Consider the following 17,233-nt stretch of genomic DNA (forward strand, 5'->3'; position numbering starts at 1 on the left):
TGCTGCTGTCTGACCTGCTCCAGGATACTTCATCTGTGACTTCCAGCCCATTCCCAACTGCGGCAGCAAAGAGCAAAAGAGCACAGTCAGTATGGGTGAGGTGTCAGACTGGAAACATTGGACAGCTGATACTTGTCAGGGTACTGGATACAACAAACTCACTGGTTGGTTTTCATTAGCTGTAAAAGGCAGAAAGGGGGGTGACTAGTGGATGTTCTCTACTCTGCTTAAAAACTATGCTACTAGGTGTGGGTCATGTCCAGCTGTAGTTGTTCCTGTGAATTAACTGACCAGGCATTTTCTCTGTCTTACTGATGATCATAGCAGCACCCCATTCTTCTTGAGGAAGAGCAATGATAATATGCACATTTCATACACTGTTCTCAAAGTTATTTCTACACTTAAAGTAAAGTAAACAGATGTACATTATGTGCCCTGATCTGTCAACCAAAACAATGCAGGTGCTAAACTTGCTGTGGTGACATGCTGAGTTAGAGGAGCTCCTGAAGGGCAGCCACAGAGGTTTAACTACCAGGTCACATCTCTCTAACCTGCCTGACCTGAAAAGGAATATGGTGCTCATCTCGTGTTTCTTGTTGCCGTACCCATTGACAGTCATGTCAGTCTATGAAAGCTCCAACGAAAGCAAAGAAGAAACCAAACCACTTAAAAGGTCCAACTTGTGGGATTTTTCTCAAGACACTCTCTGTGAGATTTACATTAGATCCTCTTTCTACCCCGTTCTCCAAATAAATACCAAGGAACAGCCTTCTCTCTGTGTTCTTTAAACCAGCCTGGATTTGCTTTGAAAAGTCATTCAGTACGCTTCTCTCTGCAACAATTCATAGCTGAGGCAACTGGGTAGTAAAATGATCTCACAAACCTCTACAGAAAATAGGAGCTATTTAATGCAGTTTCTTCCATGTGGCTGGAAAACTCCAGGCATCCAGAAGGCAAAATTCAGACAGGTTTTAATATAACCAGAAAATTTGGCAAGTTTGAACCCACCTCTGTCCAGACAAGATGATATTTGGATCCTGCTCTCACATTATGGAGCAGACAGTTAAAGCTGTGTATGATCAGTCTGCAAATCTCATCACCAGAAGATATTACTGGGATCAAGAGATTAAGGATTTAAACAAAGGGGAAGACTGCATATTTATATGGTTAATAAGAATAACTCAGTTATATTAGTTGGGATTATTATTAAATATATGGCAGAGTTGATAAAAACCTGTGGCTCACTGCCAGAGAATTAAGCGTATCTCCGATTTTCCTATGAATTGCATGTTACCCACTTTGAGGTTCTTGCTCCTTCCTCAAAATAACCTTCTTTGAGATAAGGCCTTAAATTTAGAAAGCATCAGTTTTTTTCCAGTCTAATGACCCTTGTTTTCCCAGAAAGGAAGAGTACATGACTTCTAGTGCTCAACACTAGAAGGCACAGGATCTCAGTCAGAACAAATATCCCTGAAGCCACTCCCTCCCACCCCGTTAGTTTAAGCCTGTCCTCATTTATTTTATTTTTTGTAACATTTAAAGTAACTGTTCATTCACTGTCTGCGAATGCTCTATGTCCATGACTGTGGACAGGACCAGGTCTCTTTCTGGCTCACAGAGACGTCAGGCTGCTCTGAGAGCACATTTTCAAACTCCAGAAGCAGGAGTGGTGCCCTGTTACTGCCTTCATTCATGTGGACAGATCAGCAAATGGAGGGGCTGACCTAGTGCAGCTTCTGTTTGAGGTAAAATTCAAAAAGACAATTTCAGAATGCTGTGAATAATCCAGGTGTAGATGCTTCTTAGTCATTTCTTATGTCATCTCTTAACACCAGCATTCTAAAAGGTTATAAACCCTTAATCTCATTGTACAAATGCAGTTTTCTTTGAAAGCATAGCCATATATAGGCACTACTTAAAGTTTTAGTTTGAATAAACCACTTTTGTCAGACATTTCCTTTTTAATTATTTTTTTAGGCTAACCCTATTTCATCACATACTGATATATTTTAATCATAGATTAAAACCACAGTTATACACTGTATGAGACAAATAGCTGTTGCAGATGGTCTGCCATCCTCAGAGAAACACAAACTCCTGGAGTAAAACCTGGAGTTCAGAGAATTAGCCAGCAGAACTCCAAGTTACCCCTTCAATGAGACTTTAGAGTGCAGCAAACATTTAATTTATCTGTTGCAGTTTATCTCGATTTGTTAAAAAATAATCAAGACCTAACTTGCTCTCGAGCACTGCTATTAACACACTTTCAGATATCTATATTTATTTCCTCGGACAAGCAATTCTGCTACTCAGTTTAAGCCAAGGCCCCAACCAAACTGTCTTTCTCCTCTGAGTGCAATAGACAGTAAAGAGAATTGCTAATGATTTTTCCAGCCAAGTTTTCTTTAATGGACTTTAATCAAACTTAGGGGCTGATTCTATATTGATAGCTTAGCAGAAGTAATCGGAATGTTGGTTCAGGTCTCTAGGAGAAGTTACAAAGGGGGAAAAAATAGCTGACAGCCTCCCAGTTATTTCTATTTGCCTGGGGATTTATATGGTGCCTGTCCTACTTGGATGCCTATTATTTTTAAGTGGTGCAGAGTTTCCCAGTTTCACCAGATAAGCAGAGAGCGCATCCTCTGTGTCACACAGAGCCACCTGAAGGCCTGAAACAGCTGATTCCTCCATTAGCTCAGCAATTTCTGCACCAACCCCACTCAGCTGGGCTGAAGCCTTGGGCTAGGATTTTCCTGTAACCTTGTGTGAATCATAAGACCCCACAGCATCAGGGCATCATACAAAAAAAGAAGGAAGCTATACCGGCAACACAGTGGGACAAGTGCTAGCTGGATGCCTATCAGACATTTCTCTCATTTCTTTCTTGCTCCAGAAGTGTTATTAGTGCATCATCTTCCTCCTGGCTACACAAAGCTCTTCGGGGAGCACTTAAGAGATGCCATTTTTCACTGTCATTTTCACAAGTGGTTTCTTTTCACATTTTAAAATGATGTTGTGCTGCTTTTGGAAAGTTTACAAATAATTCGGTGCTTAGACAAAAGAAATACCAAAGTTCTCATGTTTAAAAAGCCACAACTTTCCAATGTCAGGCAAAATTCCTTAGATGTGGTGGATGTGGACTGTTATGCAGAGACAAACCAATTACAAACTAGGAGCTGAGCAACTGCTAATGCAATTAAATATACTTCTTCCCCTTCTGCTCTATCCATCACTCATTTTAACTACAACCTCTGGATGAGTTCATTTGGAAGACACAAAATAAAGGCAACATAACACTGACTTTGTTCTCTGCACTGTCTCTCAGTAATGTGGCTGGTTTCCAGGGGATAATTTAAAGGTGCTGATCATGATACATTTTATTAATGCTGGAAAAATAAGAATGATTACTTGTGGAAGCCAGCATGGATCTCCAGAGACATGGCAAGTAAAGCATGTACACTTCTTTGAAGAAACCACAAGTTTTAGTTGATAAAAATAACATAAATGAAAGAGACCTTTCCAAGGTGTTTGTTTTAATAATGCACAATATACTGCAGAGAGTTAATTTTAAAATCAGTCTCAAGAACTTACACATTACGGTATTAAAATCTGATAAATTACTGGGATGAAAACAGGCTCTGTTCTAGCAGAGCCCTAGCTGGGGTGGTACCAGCCCAGAATCAACATTTTTCTTAAAAAACATTTGTGGATAACCCAAAAATTACAAACGTAGTAATTACCAGTGAAGCCAATGCCTCTCTCTATATTTAGTGATATATGCCAGGATGGTTGGTGAGCTGGATCCAACAAACAAAATACATTTTTGTAAGATATTATGCATTAAAGAAAAAGGAAAAGGGCTTTATGTATAAGCATGGAGATTACATCCTAGGAGTAGTAACTGTGAAAACGATTTAGTGGTCACAGTGGCCAGGCATTCTGAATGATCTCCTATGGCAGAAGAGCTAACAAAACTGCCATGTATATGAACAGAGGAAGGTGGGAGGCTGTTTTAATCACACTCGGGCATTAGAGATTGACAAGAGAATACAGGTGAAAAAATGGAGAAAAAAAATCACACCAAAAATATTCAAGGGCAGTAGAAAAATGACTTAGAGAAAGAGGCTTGTAGAACTCATATTTTTATTTTTTAAAGGGCCTAAGTACTGAATTGACAAGAGAGTATAAGTGCCTCTGTAAAGAATAAATATTGGTAACTAAAGGGTTCTTTTATCTAGCAGAGAAGGGCAAAATGAGACCCAGCCACTCAAAACTGAAGCCAGATACAAAGAGAAAATAAAGTACATATTGTTAACAGAGAAGGTGATCTGTCATTAGAACAAGCCAGCAAAGCACAGTCAGCCCATTTGCTTCACATCTCCAGTGCAAAACTTTCTGCTTTCTTCAAAAAGCTACAGCAGCCAAAGACAAGTTACTGAGCTCAGTTTAGGAATAAGCAGTCGAAGTTTGTGGCCAGACCTATACAAGGTGCCAGAAGAAATGGTACCTTCCAACCTTAAATCTGGGACCCAGATTTTTCATTTGCCTTTTCTCCGGACAAGAGGTACTCAAATGTGGAGTATCCATCATGCCATAATAATTACACTTTTGTGATATGAATGTTGTGGTTTTTATTTTTGCACTTCTTATTTTTCTTACAGTACAGCTCTAAGCATTTTAGGAAGAGATTTTCTAAGCAGCAGGAAGAATCTGATTTAAATACTCAACAGACACAAGAATGAAGGGGGGAAAAAAGGCATTTTAATACACCTGGTGGTTTTGAAAGCCTCACCCTAAAATACATACATTATTAAATGGGAAAGGAAAATGGACCAGTGATATAACTTCTGCAAACTACACTGTGAATTAATGTAAGAGCCAAAGGTCCTCCTTTTTTCTAGCTTCTATCACCACATATGTAAGTGCCTGACAGTCCATAACATATTTATCATCAAATCATCTGTGTTAGGTAGAAAGCTGCCATTAGTCAAGTTTTGACAAAGCACTGCTGTAGCAGAGTTCTGCATCTTGTACCACCATTGCACAGCAGAATCAGAAATGTTCACATTTCTGCTGCATTTACTCAGACAAGGGCAGAGACGCTGGGTCAGAGCTGGACTTCTTAGCTGGAGTAGAGCACTTCACCCAGCTGCCTAGACTAAACTCGGTATTTTTGAGATACTGCTGAGTCATTTCTCTGCAAGGTAACTCTACACTTGGGGAAGTGTAGAGTTGCCCCAAGAGGGACTCAGCTGTGGACACACAGGTTAGAGTAGATACAGACCTGAGAGATCTGTGTTTGTTTAGCTGCTGCAGAATCCTTCCACCTTTGTAGCTTCCTGCCTTCTTGTCAGACTCTTAGTCAACAACTCTGTTTGCCATTAATTGTATACCAAGAAGTGTCTAACAGTCTGCTTAATTATTGTCCCTCAGAACTTCACCCATAGTCACTGCACCCCGCAAACAATTTCAAGCTCTGTATCAAAATCAGCATAAACTCAGCTGTTCAGAGCATCAATTTTCTGAAATTTTTGGTAAACCCTTTGCAGTGTAAGGAGGCAGCAGTGAAGATACTCAGACCATTGCTTTCTTTTGGCAAGACAGTAACAAAGATAAATTGAAATTATCCTAGAATTTGTTCAGTCAAATGAATGGCTTTATCCAGGGGTTGACAAATTAATTCTGGGTTATAAATTCAAATTCTTCATTAACAATATGATACAACTTAAATCTCACAGACTTTACAATGGAAGAAAAGAGGAAAATCCTTTCTTTGCATATTTAAAGTACAAAGGCCATAAATTCAAAAATTCCTCATGTCTTGGGTTCTGAAATTTGTTAATTTTGTCCTACTTGTTCTTCTTCTTGTGGCTGGCCATGTTTGGTGTTCACCTAACCCAGCCCATTTTGCCTCCATAATGTTTTACTGCATAAAGTAGATTCTACATGAAACTCTAAGACATGTTCTAGGATACCCATACTCCTGGTCTCCACAGTTACATAAAGCAAATTGTTGCCTATCTGCAAAATTCAAGCTTTTTTTTGTGTACATACAAGTTAATACAGTAATCACATAAAGTGTATTATATGAAATGAATATAGTCAATGGAAACACAGAAAATCCTGTGTTTAAAGCAGTGAACTGTAACTGATTCCAGCATTTTGGGTCAGCCACACAATCACTCTCTGCTTGACTGTTCATGTTGAAACAAAGGTTGTGCTTATCCTGTCTTATCCTTTGTCCAGCTCCTTTGGTTTGGACTGAGAGCTCTTTGCAGTGCAGCATTAAGGACAATAGGACACCCTCACAGGTGTCACCCTTGAGACTTGAAGATTTTTGATGAGAATGAACATCACATTTGAAAAATCAAAATATTTCCTGCTTTTAGATAGATGCCTTTGTTTTAGCTTCTCAGAAGAGGGGCAGAAAGGCCCTGTGGCTGAATCAGAAACGCCTGCAAACTCCAAACTTCTGGGACAGAATGTGTTTTTTCAAACAATTCTTACTTCAAACTGCAGTTCAGCAAGACTGCACCTGCCTCCAAAGCAGCTCTGTGATATTCCACCTGAACAGACTGCAGTGTGTGAGCAGATTCAGTTCTCAGGTGAATTGTATAATGATAAACTCTTAACTGCAAACATGCATTGAATCCCACGCGGCCGAATGCCAGCGGCTCACCGCTGAGCACCCAGACTAAGCCAACCTGGCCTCAGACCCCACTGCAAGATGCTACCCCTAGCTTGCCACCACTCTGCTGCTTGATGTATCACAAATTGTGTCCTCTCCAGCAGTGAAATCACCTTTAAATTTCCTGCAGAGCAAGTGTAATAACTTGGACAGGGGGCCTTTGAAATGGCTCGCTCGGTGGTGCTTATACACATGTGGTGGTAGAGCTAACTGCTGCAAATTTACAGGCTCAAGCTGGTGTCAGATGCTCCCTGTGTGGATTTCACATGTTCCAAATATATTTACCCATAACAGCATTATACCATTGAAAAACTCACCTCTGTTTTCCCTTTACTTTGACAGGACCTCCTGGTGTCTTCATCTGAACCCCATGCTGTTGCCTGAAAAACCAAAATGCACAAGTCACATAAGAATGCCACCAGCCACCATGTCTGGAGACTCCCAAAACAAGAGCAAGCATCTCCAGTCAATTTACACAGACCAATTTAAAAGCAGCATTGTGACAGTAAACATGTATCTTGCTCCCACTGTGCTCACAGTGAACACAAATGATAAATAGATGAGAAGTCCAGAGGCAGAAGCAACTGGAATGTTCACAGAGGACAGACTTTAATTTACATGTAAATACAACTTCTGATCACCATTCAGCTGGAAGGTCCAAGATATAAACCCCACACACCGAGTCATCACCTTCTTTTCAAGGAGGACAGTGCTGTATAAAACTCACCAGCTTTTACTGCCAAAACAAAAACATTCCCTACAGCAAAGTCCAGCAGTTCTGCACAAATCTGTTGGTCTTCTTAAATTTACCCCCAAGATTATTACCTTTTAAATAACCCTGCAGTGAAGCAAGCTGGATAAAACCACTGGGAGCTGGGGAAGTGGGGAGAAAGGTTGATGGTGATTTGTGATGCCAGAAAAGTGGGGTCAGGTCCTGAGATTGAGTAAAACACATCAGTGCTGAGGGCACTGTTGACTGGGGTTTGAGAACGTGTGGGGTCCCCAGTTGGCTCTGACTGACTGCTTCAGAACAAGAAAAGTCAAGACCAGAAAAGCTGCATTAGAGAGAACTTTTAGATTTAAAATATTCAGAAACATACCCAGTCCAATTTTTCCCCCCTTCAGCACTTTTTAAAAATAGTCTTAACAAATTCAAGCAGGTATAGTTAGCTGGAGGTGAAAACACAAATAAACATCCATACTATACATAATACATCATTCTGAGTACAAGAAAAATAGCTCTGTTACATAAGGAAAGGCCAGGCTCACAAAGTTCAGATACAGATCCAAAGCTCCCCTAACAGAGCCAGGTTTTCTTTATTTTCCTCAGTCCATTACCAACAAAGGAAATGGCTTCAAAGTTCGGTCCGGATCTGAACTCTTCTTGAACCTTCTCACTGCAGCCAATATATTTTTTAAAACCTAGGCTTCCATAGAAATTGTCCCCTCGGTACATGATAAATCCAGCTTTTTTGCTGGAGAGAGTTGGGAAACCACTGAGAAGAGAGGATGAATTTTCCTACTCCCAGCTCAGGTCCATGAAGACACTCATTCGGAACTACAAAAAATGCCACCACCCAGGAAATGCATTCATATACAACATTTGGGGAAGGGATATTTCTACCTCCTTAAAAAGAAAAGAAAAAAGGCATCTCTCCATTAGCTGAGCATTCCATTCAATTTGGCTTGAAGTAAGACTTTATGAGCACAGTCAAAGATCTGGTCGGAGAAGGGAAGAGCACAGATCTTTCCCTGGGAGTCACTAGGGAAATACCTTCCATGTACTGCAACCCAATCCAGGCTGAAGGCCAAAAACTTGTGCTTCAGACGTGTTTTTGTAAGACCTGGGATAAGTCCTTGCTGGAAAGGATCATTAAGCTGTATCCTGAGAGGGTATATGTCACTGGATGAGAGAGCTCACATAGTAAGCCATCATAGGAGAGCAAGGAATTTTGAATGGTGACTCCTAGGAGCCCTTGACATCTGCAACACAACTGCACAGCAGTATTTTGATCCCCAGTCCCAGCTCTAGCCCATATTCACCTAACCACAATATCTTTGCACCTTGGATCATATTTCTGACAATCTTAATATAAAAAAAATAAAAAGAAAGAAAGAAAGAAAAAAAAATCAGAAAAGAGGTCACATATTAGGTGGCCCTTCTTCCCATTTAAAAAAAAACAGAGATGGAGCTCCATTATAGAGCCCAGTTTACCCTAACAGTGCTTGACAGGACAAAATGAAAACAAAAATTGTTGGTTACTTCAGCAATCGATTCTTCTCCGCAAATACTCTGGGTCTTCTGGGGTTACAGCAATGCAACAGAAGAATTTGGCCTCCCAGAGGACACCCAGCTCTTCCTGCCAGACACCTGCACCGCAGAACTTCGAGGCACGTTGCAAACATAGTCCAAGTCAGAGCACTGCTCTCCTCCAGCTATGTTCTGATGTGCCTAAATGTTTTTTTTTTTTACTAGGCACATTGCCCTTCAGCTTTCTGAAGCACTACCTTGATGAGTCTAGAGATAACAGAAGATCTTGGTGATGGCCCAAATTATAGGAACATGTTGTTTGTGACTGCATCATTAGTCAGGGTGCACTTCATTAGAGCTAAGAGGATAATTAAGCAATATGGCAATCTAGAGCATGTTTTACAAGTCCCACACATGTCTTTGGCAGGACAGGGAGGAGTTAGTTTGTGGGCTAAGTAACTCCAATGACCTCTGGTGACTCAAAGAAAATATTCATGACCCTGCAAAGCAGAACATCTTAACAATAATAAAAGTATAACTGCAAAGCGAAGCAGCTAATGTGCATTTAAATATTTGTACTGCAAGGTCCACTGACCTACAGCCTAGACAAGTCCTTGTGCTGGGATCCCAGAGGCCTGCACACATCTGTGGTCAGGGCCTTTGGGTTGGACCTGGGCAGGCTCAGACCTCTGATCTTGAGGCTTTCACATAAGCTTTCCAGCATTGTTTGGTTTCTTTGCTTGACTGATTGGCTGTCTTTTCGGATCAAAATGTCCCACCCTCATCATCCCTGTTGCCTTGGGCTCCTCTTTGCAAACTCCCTGTGTAATGCTGGTGCTCCGTGTCCTCTCACTGGTATGTCCAACCCAAGCCCCTCCTCCACAGATGAAGATATGTTCTTCCTCTGCCTTAGATTCATTCTGCCCCAGTATCAAACTACATCCTGGACATTTGACAGAGAAACTTTCAGAAAGATCTCTCTTCTGGAGTGCATCTGTATGTAACCACATAGTTCTCAGTGAGGCAGAGACCTACTTAACACTTGCATAACACCACAGCACTGTAGGAGATGCTTTGTACTTTCACCTCCTTACCTGATCATAATGCTTCTCAAAAGCCAGCTTCTTGAACAATGACTTAGGTGCCTCCCCTCCCTTTCCTCATCTCCCTCAATAAACCAGATTAATTTTTTTTTCCCCCACTACTGAAACTGCCTCTGCACACTTGGATGAGATACAAACTCTATCCACCAGATGTTTTTGGTCACTCTGTTGGGTCATCATCCTGAATTTATGATTAATTTTCTCAGTTGTCTAAGACACTTAAGTTTCCCAGCCCCAGAAAACACATCTGGGATTATTTTTATTCCTCCTGTGACATCAGTCAGTCAAAAGCAGTAGACATCTCTGGACCCACATGCAATAAGACAACTTCCATAGCACAGGTCATGGAAACAGAGCCTGGATGAAGATGTGACAAACCTGGAGCAAGGCTACCTACACATACAGGACAATATGTGCTTTCTCCAAGCCCTGCTTGCCATGTGCTTAAGTAACCAAGCTGAGACTGTTTTAGGTCAGAGTGTCAGCAATTCCTCCCCTACGTCCTTAACAAGAGGTAAAAAAAAAGGGAGGTGGGCTGGTGTTCGTGTATTATTTCTGCATTTTTAGGAAGTCACATGGAGGAGACAATCACAGAGAAGCAGTCACGTGTACAACTACATGTACCTGGTGCAATATTGCTCAACTAGAAATTAACAGAAATGGGTCACAATAGCTAAGCTCAGTACATATCTGAATATTCAAACCTCACACCCAGACACAGAAAGAACCAGTTAATGTCTCTCCCAATAAATTATGACCATCATGGTTTGCTCCCAGTTCAGACTGCAGATCAACAGTGCTCTAGAAATTCGATCTCATCATGTGCTGTCAAATCAGTTATACAGCACACGCTGCTGAGAGAAGCTTTCTGGATACATTTATTTAATTACCAGCACATCCCAGTGTTTTTATCCAAAGTACCTGCCTGTCACTATAGAGTCCTGTTATCAATAGCTATATGCATCCTCAACTGTTGATGTGGAAATCTCTTTAGACTTCTATAGACCAGCTTTTACATTCAGGCCAGGAATTTATAATTACTTCAAACACACATATGAATTTAATAGATTAAGCATACACTAATCCCTTCCCTGTACTTGCACAACAGAGTTTGCAAGTTTTCGTGCAAAACCAGAACACTGCTTTAAAACTGGAAAGTTAAGACTGGAAGAGAATATGTTACATGCATATTTATCAGGTAAATTAAACCTGTTGTTAATTTCTAAGATCTTTTACTACAAACTTATCCATCTGTTACCAATCTCACTTCCATTACATAAGTGCTCCATGAAAACCACTGGAAGCCTTGCATATCTGCAGACAGACCCACAATCATGTTGTCTCCTATTAGGAGAAAAAAGTGTAATACCAGAATGTACACTGTGTATGTTTTAAAAGGAGACAAAACCCCCCTGAAGTACAAGCTTGTACTTGAGTACCGAAAAAAAAAACCCTAACCCACCAAAAATCAGGGACTGACTCTGTGAGATGCCAGCATTTTCTAGAAGGTACTGTGTTCCTCAGGCTTCTGCTGTTGTCAGCAGAAGCAAAAACAAAAGCAGCACCTTGTGTCCCAGGCCCAGGTCTGCAGCAATTGCTGACAGCAGGAACTTCCATTTCCATCAACCCTCCCCAGTGCCCATAGGAGACTTCTCAATCTGCCCACAGAATATGAGGAGATTTTGGTTCTCTGCTTGTGCTGTTCTGGGCACCCTGATCAGAATCTGCCAGTCACATCACCCTTTGCTGAGTTATGCATGAGGAAGGAGGGCAGGAGGTGCTGTGGTATGACAGCTATTGTGCACTAGAGACCTGAGCTGGCAGAGTCATTTCCTTCCCTGTGTATTTATTTACATCTTCTTTTACAGTAACTGTACAAGGCACTAGTATGTTGAGAGAAATGTAGCTCTGGAAAAAAAAAAAACAAACACTTGCTTTGAAGGCAGCTTCCTGGATTCCTCATACAGGCCAAAATCTCTGCATTTCTTGTTTACATTTACAAAATTTTTTTGGATCAGTTCATTTCACAGTAAGGTATGGAAACTTTTCTCCAAGTTTAGGGAGAGAGAAACATGGAAGGACTATGTTTCTGCCCTGCTTTTAAAATCTGTTGACTTTAATGGAAATAAAGCACATATGCACATACCCTACTGGACCAGTTTAGCTTAACCACATGCTTAAGGAGGCATTGGGGTGCAGATCAAGTCCTTCACACAATGGATGCTCAGAGGCTGCTTCATTCCCGTACAAAATGTCAGCCTTACTGATGAACAGATTTCAGACTTCTAAAATACCACCCATAGATTCTTGCTGATAATGACAATCAATTTCACAAGGCTGTATACTCTGCAGTGTCTACATAATACAGCACCAATGTAGACCTACTCTTCTCTGGGCAAACTCTACAGCATTAAAAGAAATTGATAAGTTCCAGGTCTTACAGCACTTGGAAGAGAAGATCTTTCAAAGTTCTACACGTTGGATCCAGAAAACCCATGAAAAGGTTCTTCTTTTTCTATGATGTTTACTGTGAAAACATTTCTACAGCACTTTACCCTCTTTACTTTACTTTCTCCCCTATTTAGTCCTCCAGGACTTCTCCATAAAGACTTGCTGCTTTAGTCTAAGAGTGGAAAGTTAAATTCCCTTTTTGAAGCATTGACTTTTGTCTCTCGAGGACAAGGCACATTTACAGTGTTCCATAAATAACTTATTGAAAATCTAACTTCTTAATAATAAAGCACAGTAGCTTAATACACCAGAGGCCATTTCTGAAGTTCCAACACTGGTAATTTATTAAAACTGTGATAAGCATGTCTGATAAAAAGATAACTACTACCAAAAGAACAAAATGCCAAGCTTCAGTAATTAGTTCTGCTTCATACTGCAGTATACAAATTGCAAATCACTGCTGCATGCAGTGACAGGTATGAGGAATGATCACAGAATTCAGTCAATTCGTTGTGGGGAGAGGAGGGGGCTTGGATGAAGGGAATTGCATTGTGTGTTATCAAATTATTAATTGATTTCCCTTAAGTGATTTCAGATCCTTCAAAATGTGGTAAAACTCAAGCTGTTTGCTCCATTTAAACTAAGCACCCACAGTGCCTATCAACAGCTCATACGGCCCAATCATACGGCTCTTCTGGAGTGGCTGAACAGTAACTCAGATGGGGAAGACCTCAAATTAACACTTAGAAGATGGAGGTTGGCAAACAAACAAACAAACAAATCCACCAGTGAGTTTCAGGTCCCATAACCCTAATCTCTGAATCAGACCTTCTCTCTATAACCAAAAGTCAACATCTTACTCTACAGGGACTGCTTTTGGCCTGGCATTTATTGGCTGCTGAACAAAACTGCTCACTCTGTTCAAGTCAGAGCAGAAGTGGATGCTACATACTGGCCTATTAAGGATGGAATAATTCATCAGAAAGAAGGACTTTCTCATTTTAAGAATGGGTATTTAACTCAATTCCAAACAATACCATATTTGAATATTCACGTTTCTCTATCTCATGGACTGTTATCACATCCTTACAAAGAGAAATGCAGGAGTTTGAGGCACGTTCCTCTGCCCTGGATCCCATATTGCACCAAAAAGTACAGAATGGTGTACATAGCACACAATAGACAGTGAGAAGAGTTTCCAGGAGGACTGAACATGTTATCTTCATTGGTTTCATTTTGAAGACTCACTGATGTAGAGTTGATTCTGTCCTCCCACCTTATGTTTTCAGACTGTAGGCACACCCAAACAGAGCATCACTTTAACACCCAGCAGAATAGGGCCTCAGCCTCCAGGTATGAGAGCTCTACCTTTCTGATCAAGTTATCCCAGTCAAAATGAGGTACTGTACATCAGTTGAGTCATGGTAACCCGTCCTGTTCATGGTCCTCCCTTATCTCAGATGCGAGGTAAAATGCTTCAGTTTTCCTCCTGTGCAGAGAGCACATCCCAGTACCCAGCACTGCAGCAAGTGCATAAGCTCCTCAACCATGGTTGGCTGTCTGTGCCTACAAACACAATCTGTTCTCCACTGCAAATGTTAGTTTTTCAGGAGAGTTTTTAGCTGCTGTGAGCTCTTCTTTGATGGTCATTGCTGCTGATTTTCTCTCTTTCACAGTCAAATTCCCTTGTTATTTACTCATATTACAGAAGCACGTAGAGGAGTGAACTGCGATTGTGACCCCATATTTCTAGGCAATATACAAACATGCTGTGGGAGACAATTTCTGTCTGAGAGCACTTACAAGCTAAACAGAAAGCACAGGCACATGGGAGGAATGGAAAACCAGAAGCACAGAGGGGTCATCTGACTAGGAAAAGCCACCGAGCATGTCAGAGGCAGAGAAGAGCACTGACCTTTGCTCTCATGAGGACTAAAAACTTTCCTGTCTAGCACAAGTCACTTCTTAGACAGCATTTTTCCGCTAGTGTCACAAAATACATCCACTGAGTCGGAGATGCGTGAGGGAGAGGGTTTAGAGATTAGAACAATGGGCAAGACACCGTACATCCTGTCCTCTCTTTTCTGACATCTTGGGGCACGGTCACAGACTCATATACAAAAAGAAATTTGAATTTGTGTGCCTTCACTTCCGTTTGTCCTGCAGGAGATTTATTAAACAACATAAGGTCTGTGAATCTGACACTCCCCTCTCTCTGCAGTGTCAGGTAGGAATTTCCAACTCCAGACATGCATTCCCATATCTGAAAGAAGCATTGTATGAGGCTTAACAGATTACAGTTTCTACAGCGTACCCAAATGGAACCACTGTACAAGGTTTTATTATTAAAGACGATTGTCTACAGCTTTAGTCAAGAACATTTGATACCAAGTACTAAAACCAAAATGGTGCTTTTTAAGATAAACAACAGCCACATCCGGGTTACAGCTTTTTTCAGCTCTTTGGGAATTTCAGTGTACAAAGAACATATTAAAATGGAGCAGCCAGCTCAGCCTTGAGGAGGTGCTGTCAAGATTCCTATTTGAAGCAGATTGACTTGCTGTTCCTTTAAGTACACTTCCAGTAACCCTGGAGTAAAACATTTGTAACTTGATGCTGAATTCCATACAGAGGAGAATTTGAGCTTTTTTACATAATGGAACTTTTTCATCCAGATTTTCAGTTTTCATAGCACCTATGAACCTCCAGCATAGCCCAAGACTCCCTGTGCAAGCCTGTGTACGTACAGCCTTGCCAAAATGCATTATAAGTAAAGTGCAGTAATATATGATGCATCAGGCAGCAGTGGACAGCAGAGCATAGAGACACAATGGAGCACAACCACACAGAAAGGAAAGGACATGGCACACCAGCCACATAACTCACTGTGAGGTTTGCATAACCAGAAGAGTTTTAGTATACCAGGGATGGGATTCTGATGAGACATGAAGAGGACACATAGGAGAAGACAAGAGGATAAGGTGCATTAACCTAAGGAAAGAGAGGTGCTGGGCTGATTCAAAGTGGGGTAAACCTCTTACTGAAAGTGACAAGCAGGTTTGTGAAAGACCCTTAAAATTAATACAAGTAATGCCATGAGGATACATCCAAAGAGAGGGGAATCAGTGAGAGGGTACAAAGATACTGGAATGCAGTGCTGTCCATAATGATAAAGCAAGCAGGAGTACACATTCTGCTGTGACTCTATGCTGAGCTTTGACAGTTACATATTTACACAGCAATGTTACTGAACATGCCAACATGATACTTTGGAAGGAAGACACAGCTCTGAAGAAGAGAGATAAAGATGGCACTGTATTTCTGTTTCTACTATCTAGTGTTTGTATTTTTATCATACTATGAAAAGAAAAATGTCAGTCTGTGATGATTTCATTTTGCTGGTGATCTACTTCATTTTGCTTGAAAGTTCTTAGGACTGCAATGATTTATTTGCATGTTCTATATAGGAATGTTTATCTTTTTTTTTTTGAAAACAACTTAATTAATTGCATATTTCTATTGCTTTTAAAGCATGGATGGGGCCAAATATAAATTGATAGTCTTAGTAAACTGGGATATTTGGCATGCTAGTGAAAAAAGACCTTAAAACTCTCACCTATGGCCAATTTAGAATAAATGACAACATCCGGAACTGGAGAACAGCACAAGAGATGTTGGGGAAGGATGACTTATATGTTTCCTGTTACTGAAGAACAAAAGCATACAGAAACTGAGATGAGACTTTTAGCACACTGGGTAATTGAGAGCCACAGAAGAATTTGGTTTCTTGCCATGTCACATTCAGTTTATAGCTTATGACAACAAACATTTACAAAATGTACTGGAGATTACAGAGACATAAGATTATATGTTAAATCAATAAAATAACTAAATAAAGAGGTTAAAAATATACTGAGGGGAAAATGATGACAGAAAAATTTCACTGTGGTCAAAAACAGGTCGGGAATGTAAGTACCGCTGATGTGCACGCACGTGCAGTTGTCACTGGCCAGGTGGGCACCACATAGCACTATTTCTCACACCACCAGCACTGTTTATTCTGTAAAGAATAGGTTTTGTTGTGGGGTTCCTTTTCTTCAGTTGCTACAAACAAGGTACAACAAGCTATTTCTAAGAAGCGAGCCAACGAACGGAGTCACAGCAATGGTTTCCCTTGATATAGTGGAGGCAATTCTTCCTTCAAGGCTCCTTTACCGCCAAAAGATGTCCATCTCTATGCCTTTATGTTCTTTGGCAGAGTCGCCATTCAGAACCAAATCCCTCCTTCCTCTTTGTGGCCTCTGCTGATGGATGTGACAAGACTTCTAAGCAGCCTCCTCTTACTGTTTTGCACAATGATTTCTGGAGTAGGAGGTTCAAAACCCCTTCCAATGGACCAGCCCATATTCAGTACAAAATCAATTTACCATGGCTATAGTCTCCTTTGTATTTCTGCATCAAGCAAGGCAATTTTGTTCTCCTTCATTTTTCTGCTCTGGGTTTCCTCGCCATTGTGCCTCTTTGAAGCTCACTGCTGTGGAGAGATGTTAAGGGATCTCCAACATACATTTTTGCATTCCCTCCCCCTCTGCTTCTGGAGAAATCCTACAGTCAACTCAGTGAATTTCTGTGCACCCACATTAAGGGTTCAGCTATGAAAAGCAATCTTTCCATATATGCTTCAAACTGAAAACGTAATCAGTGAAGCACACATGAAACCTCTGTGTATTATCAGCTTTC

At 40.8% G+C, this 17,233-nt stretch overlaps 1 protein-coding gene across 4 annotated transcripts in view; it reads right to left on the reverse strand.

Annotated features, from left to right (window-relative positions):
* The window catches only part of SEMA5B (semaphorin 5B), a 270,787-nt gene that overhangs the window by 73,005 nt on the left and 180,549 nt on the right, over positions 1 to 17,233 (reverse strand). For all 4 annotated transcript variants that reach the window (XM_039381823.1, XM_039381820.1, XM_027725635.2 and 1 more), the window contains exon 7: positions 7,006 to 7,068. In XM_039381823.1, coding sequence (XP_039237757.1) covers positions 7,006 to 7,068 — 63 coding nt within the window. The remainder of the gene's footprint in view (positions 1 to 7,005; positions 7,069 to 17,233) is intronic.

This window comes from Pipra filicauda, unplaced genomic scaffold (genome assembly GCF_003945595.2).
Source record: "Pipra filicauda isolate LSUMZ 115617 unplaced genomic scaffold, ASM394559v2 scaffold10_size6260569_pilon, whole genome shotgun sequence".
Classification (NCBI taxonomy): domain Eukaryota; kingdom Metazoa; phylum Chordata; class Aves; order Passeriformes; family Pipridae; genus Pipra; species Pipra filicauda.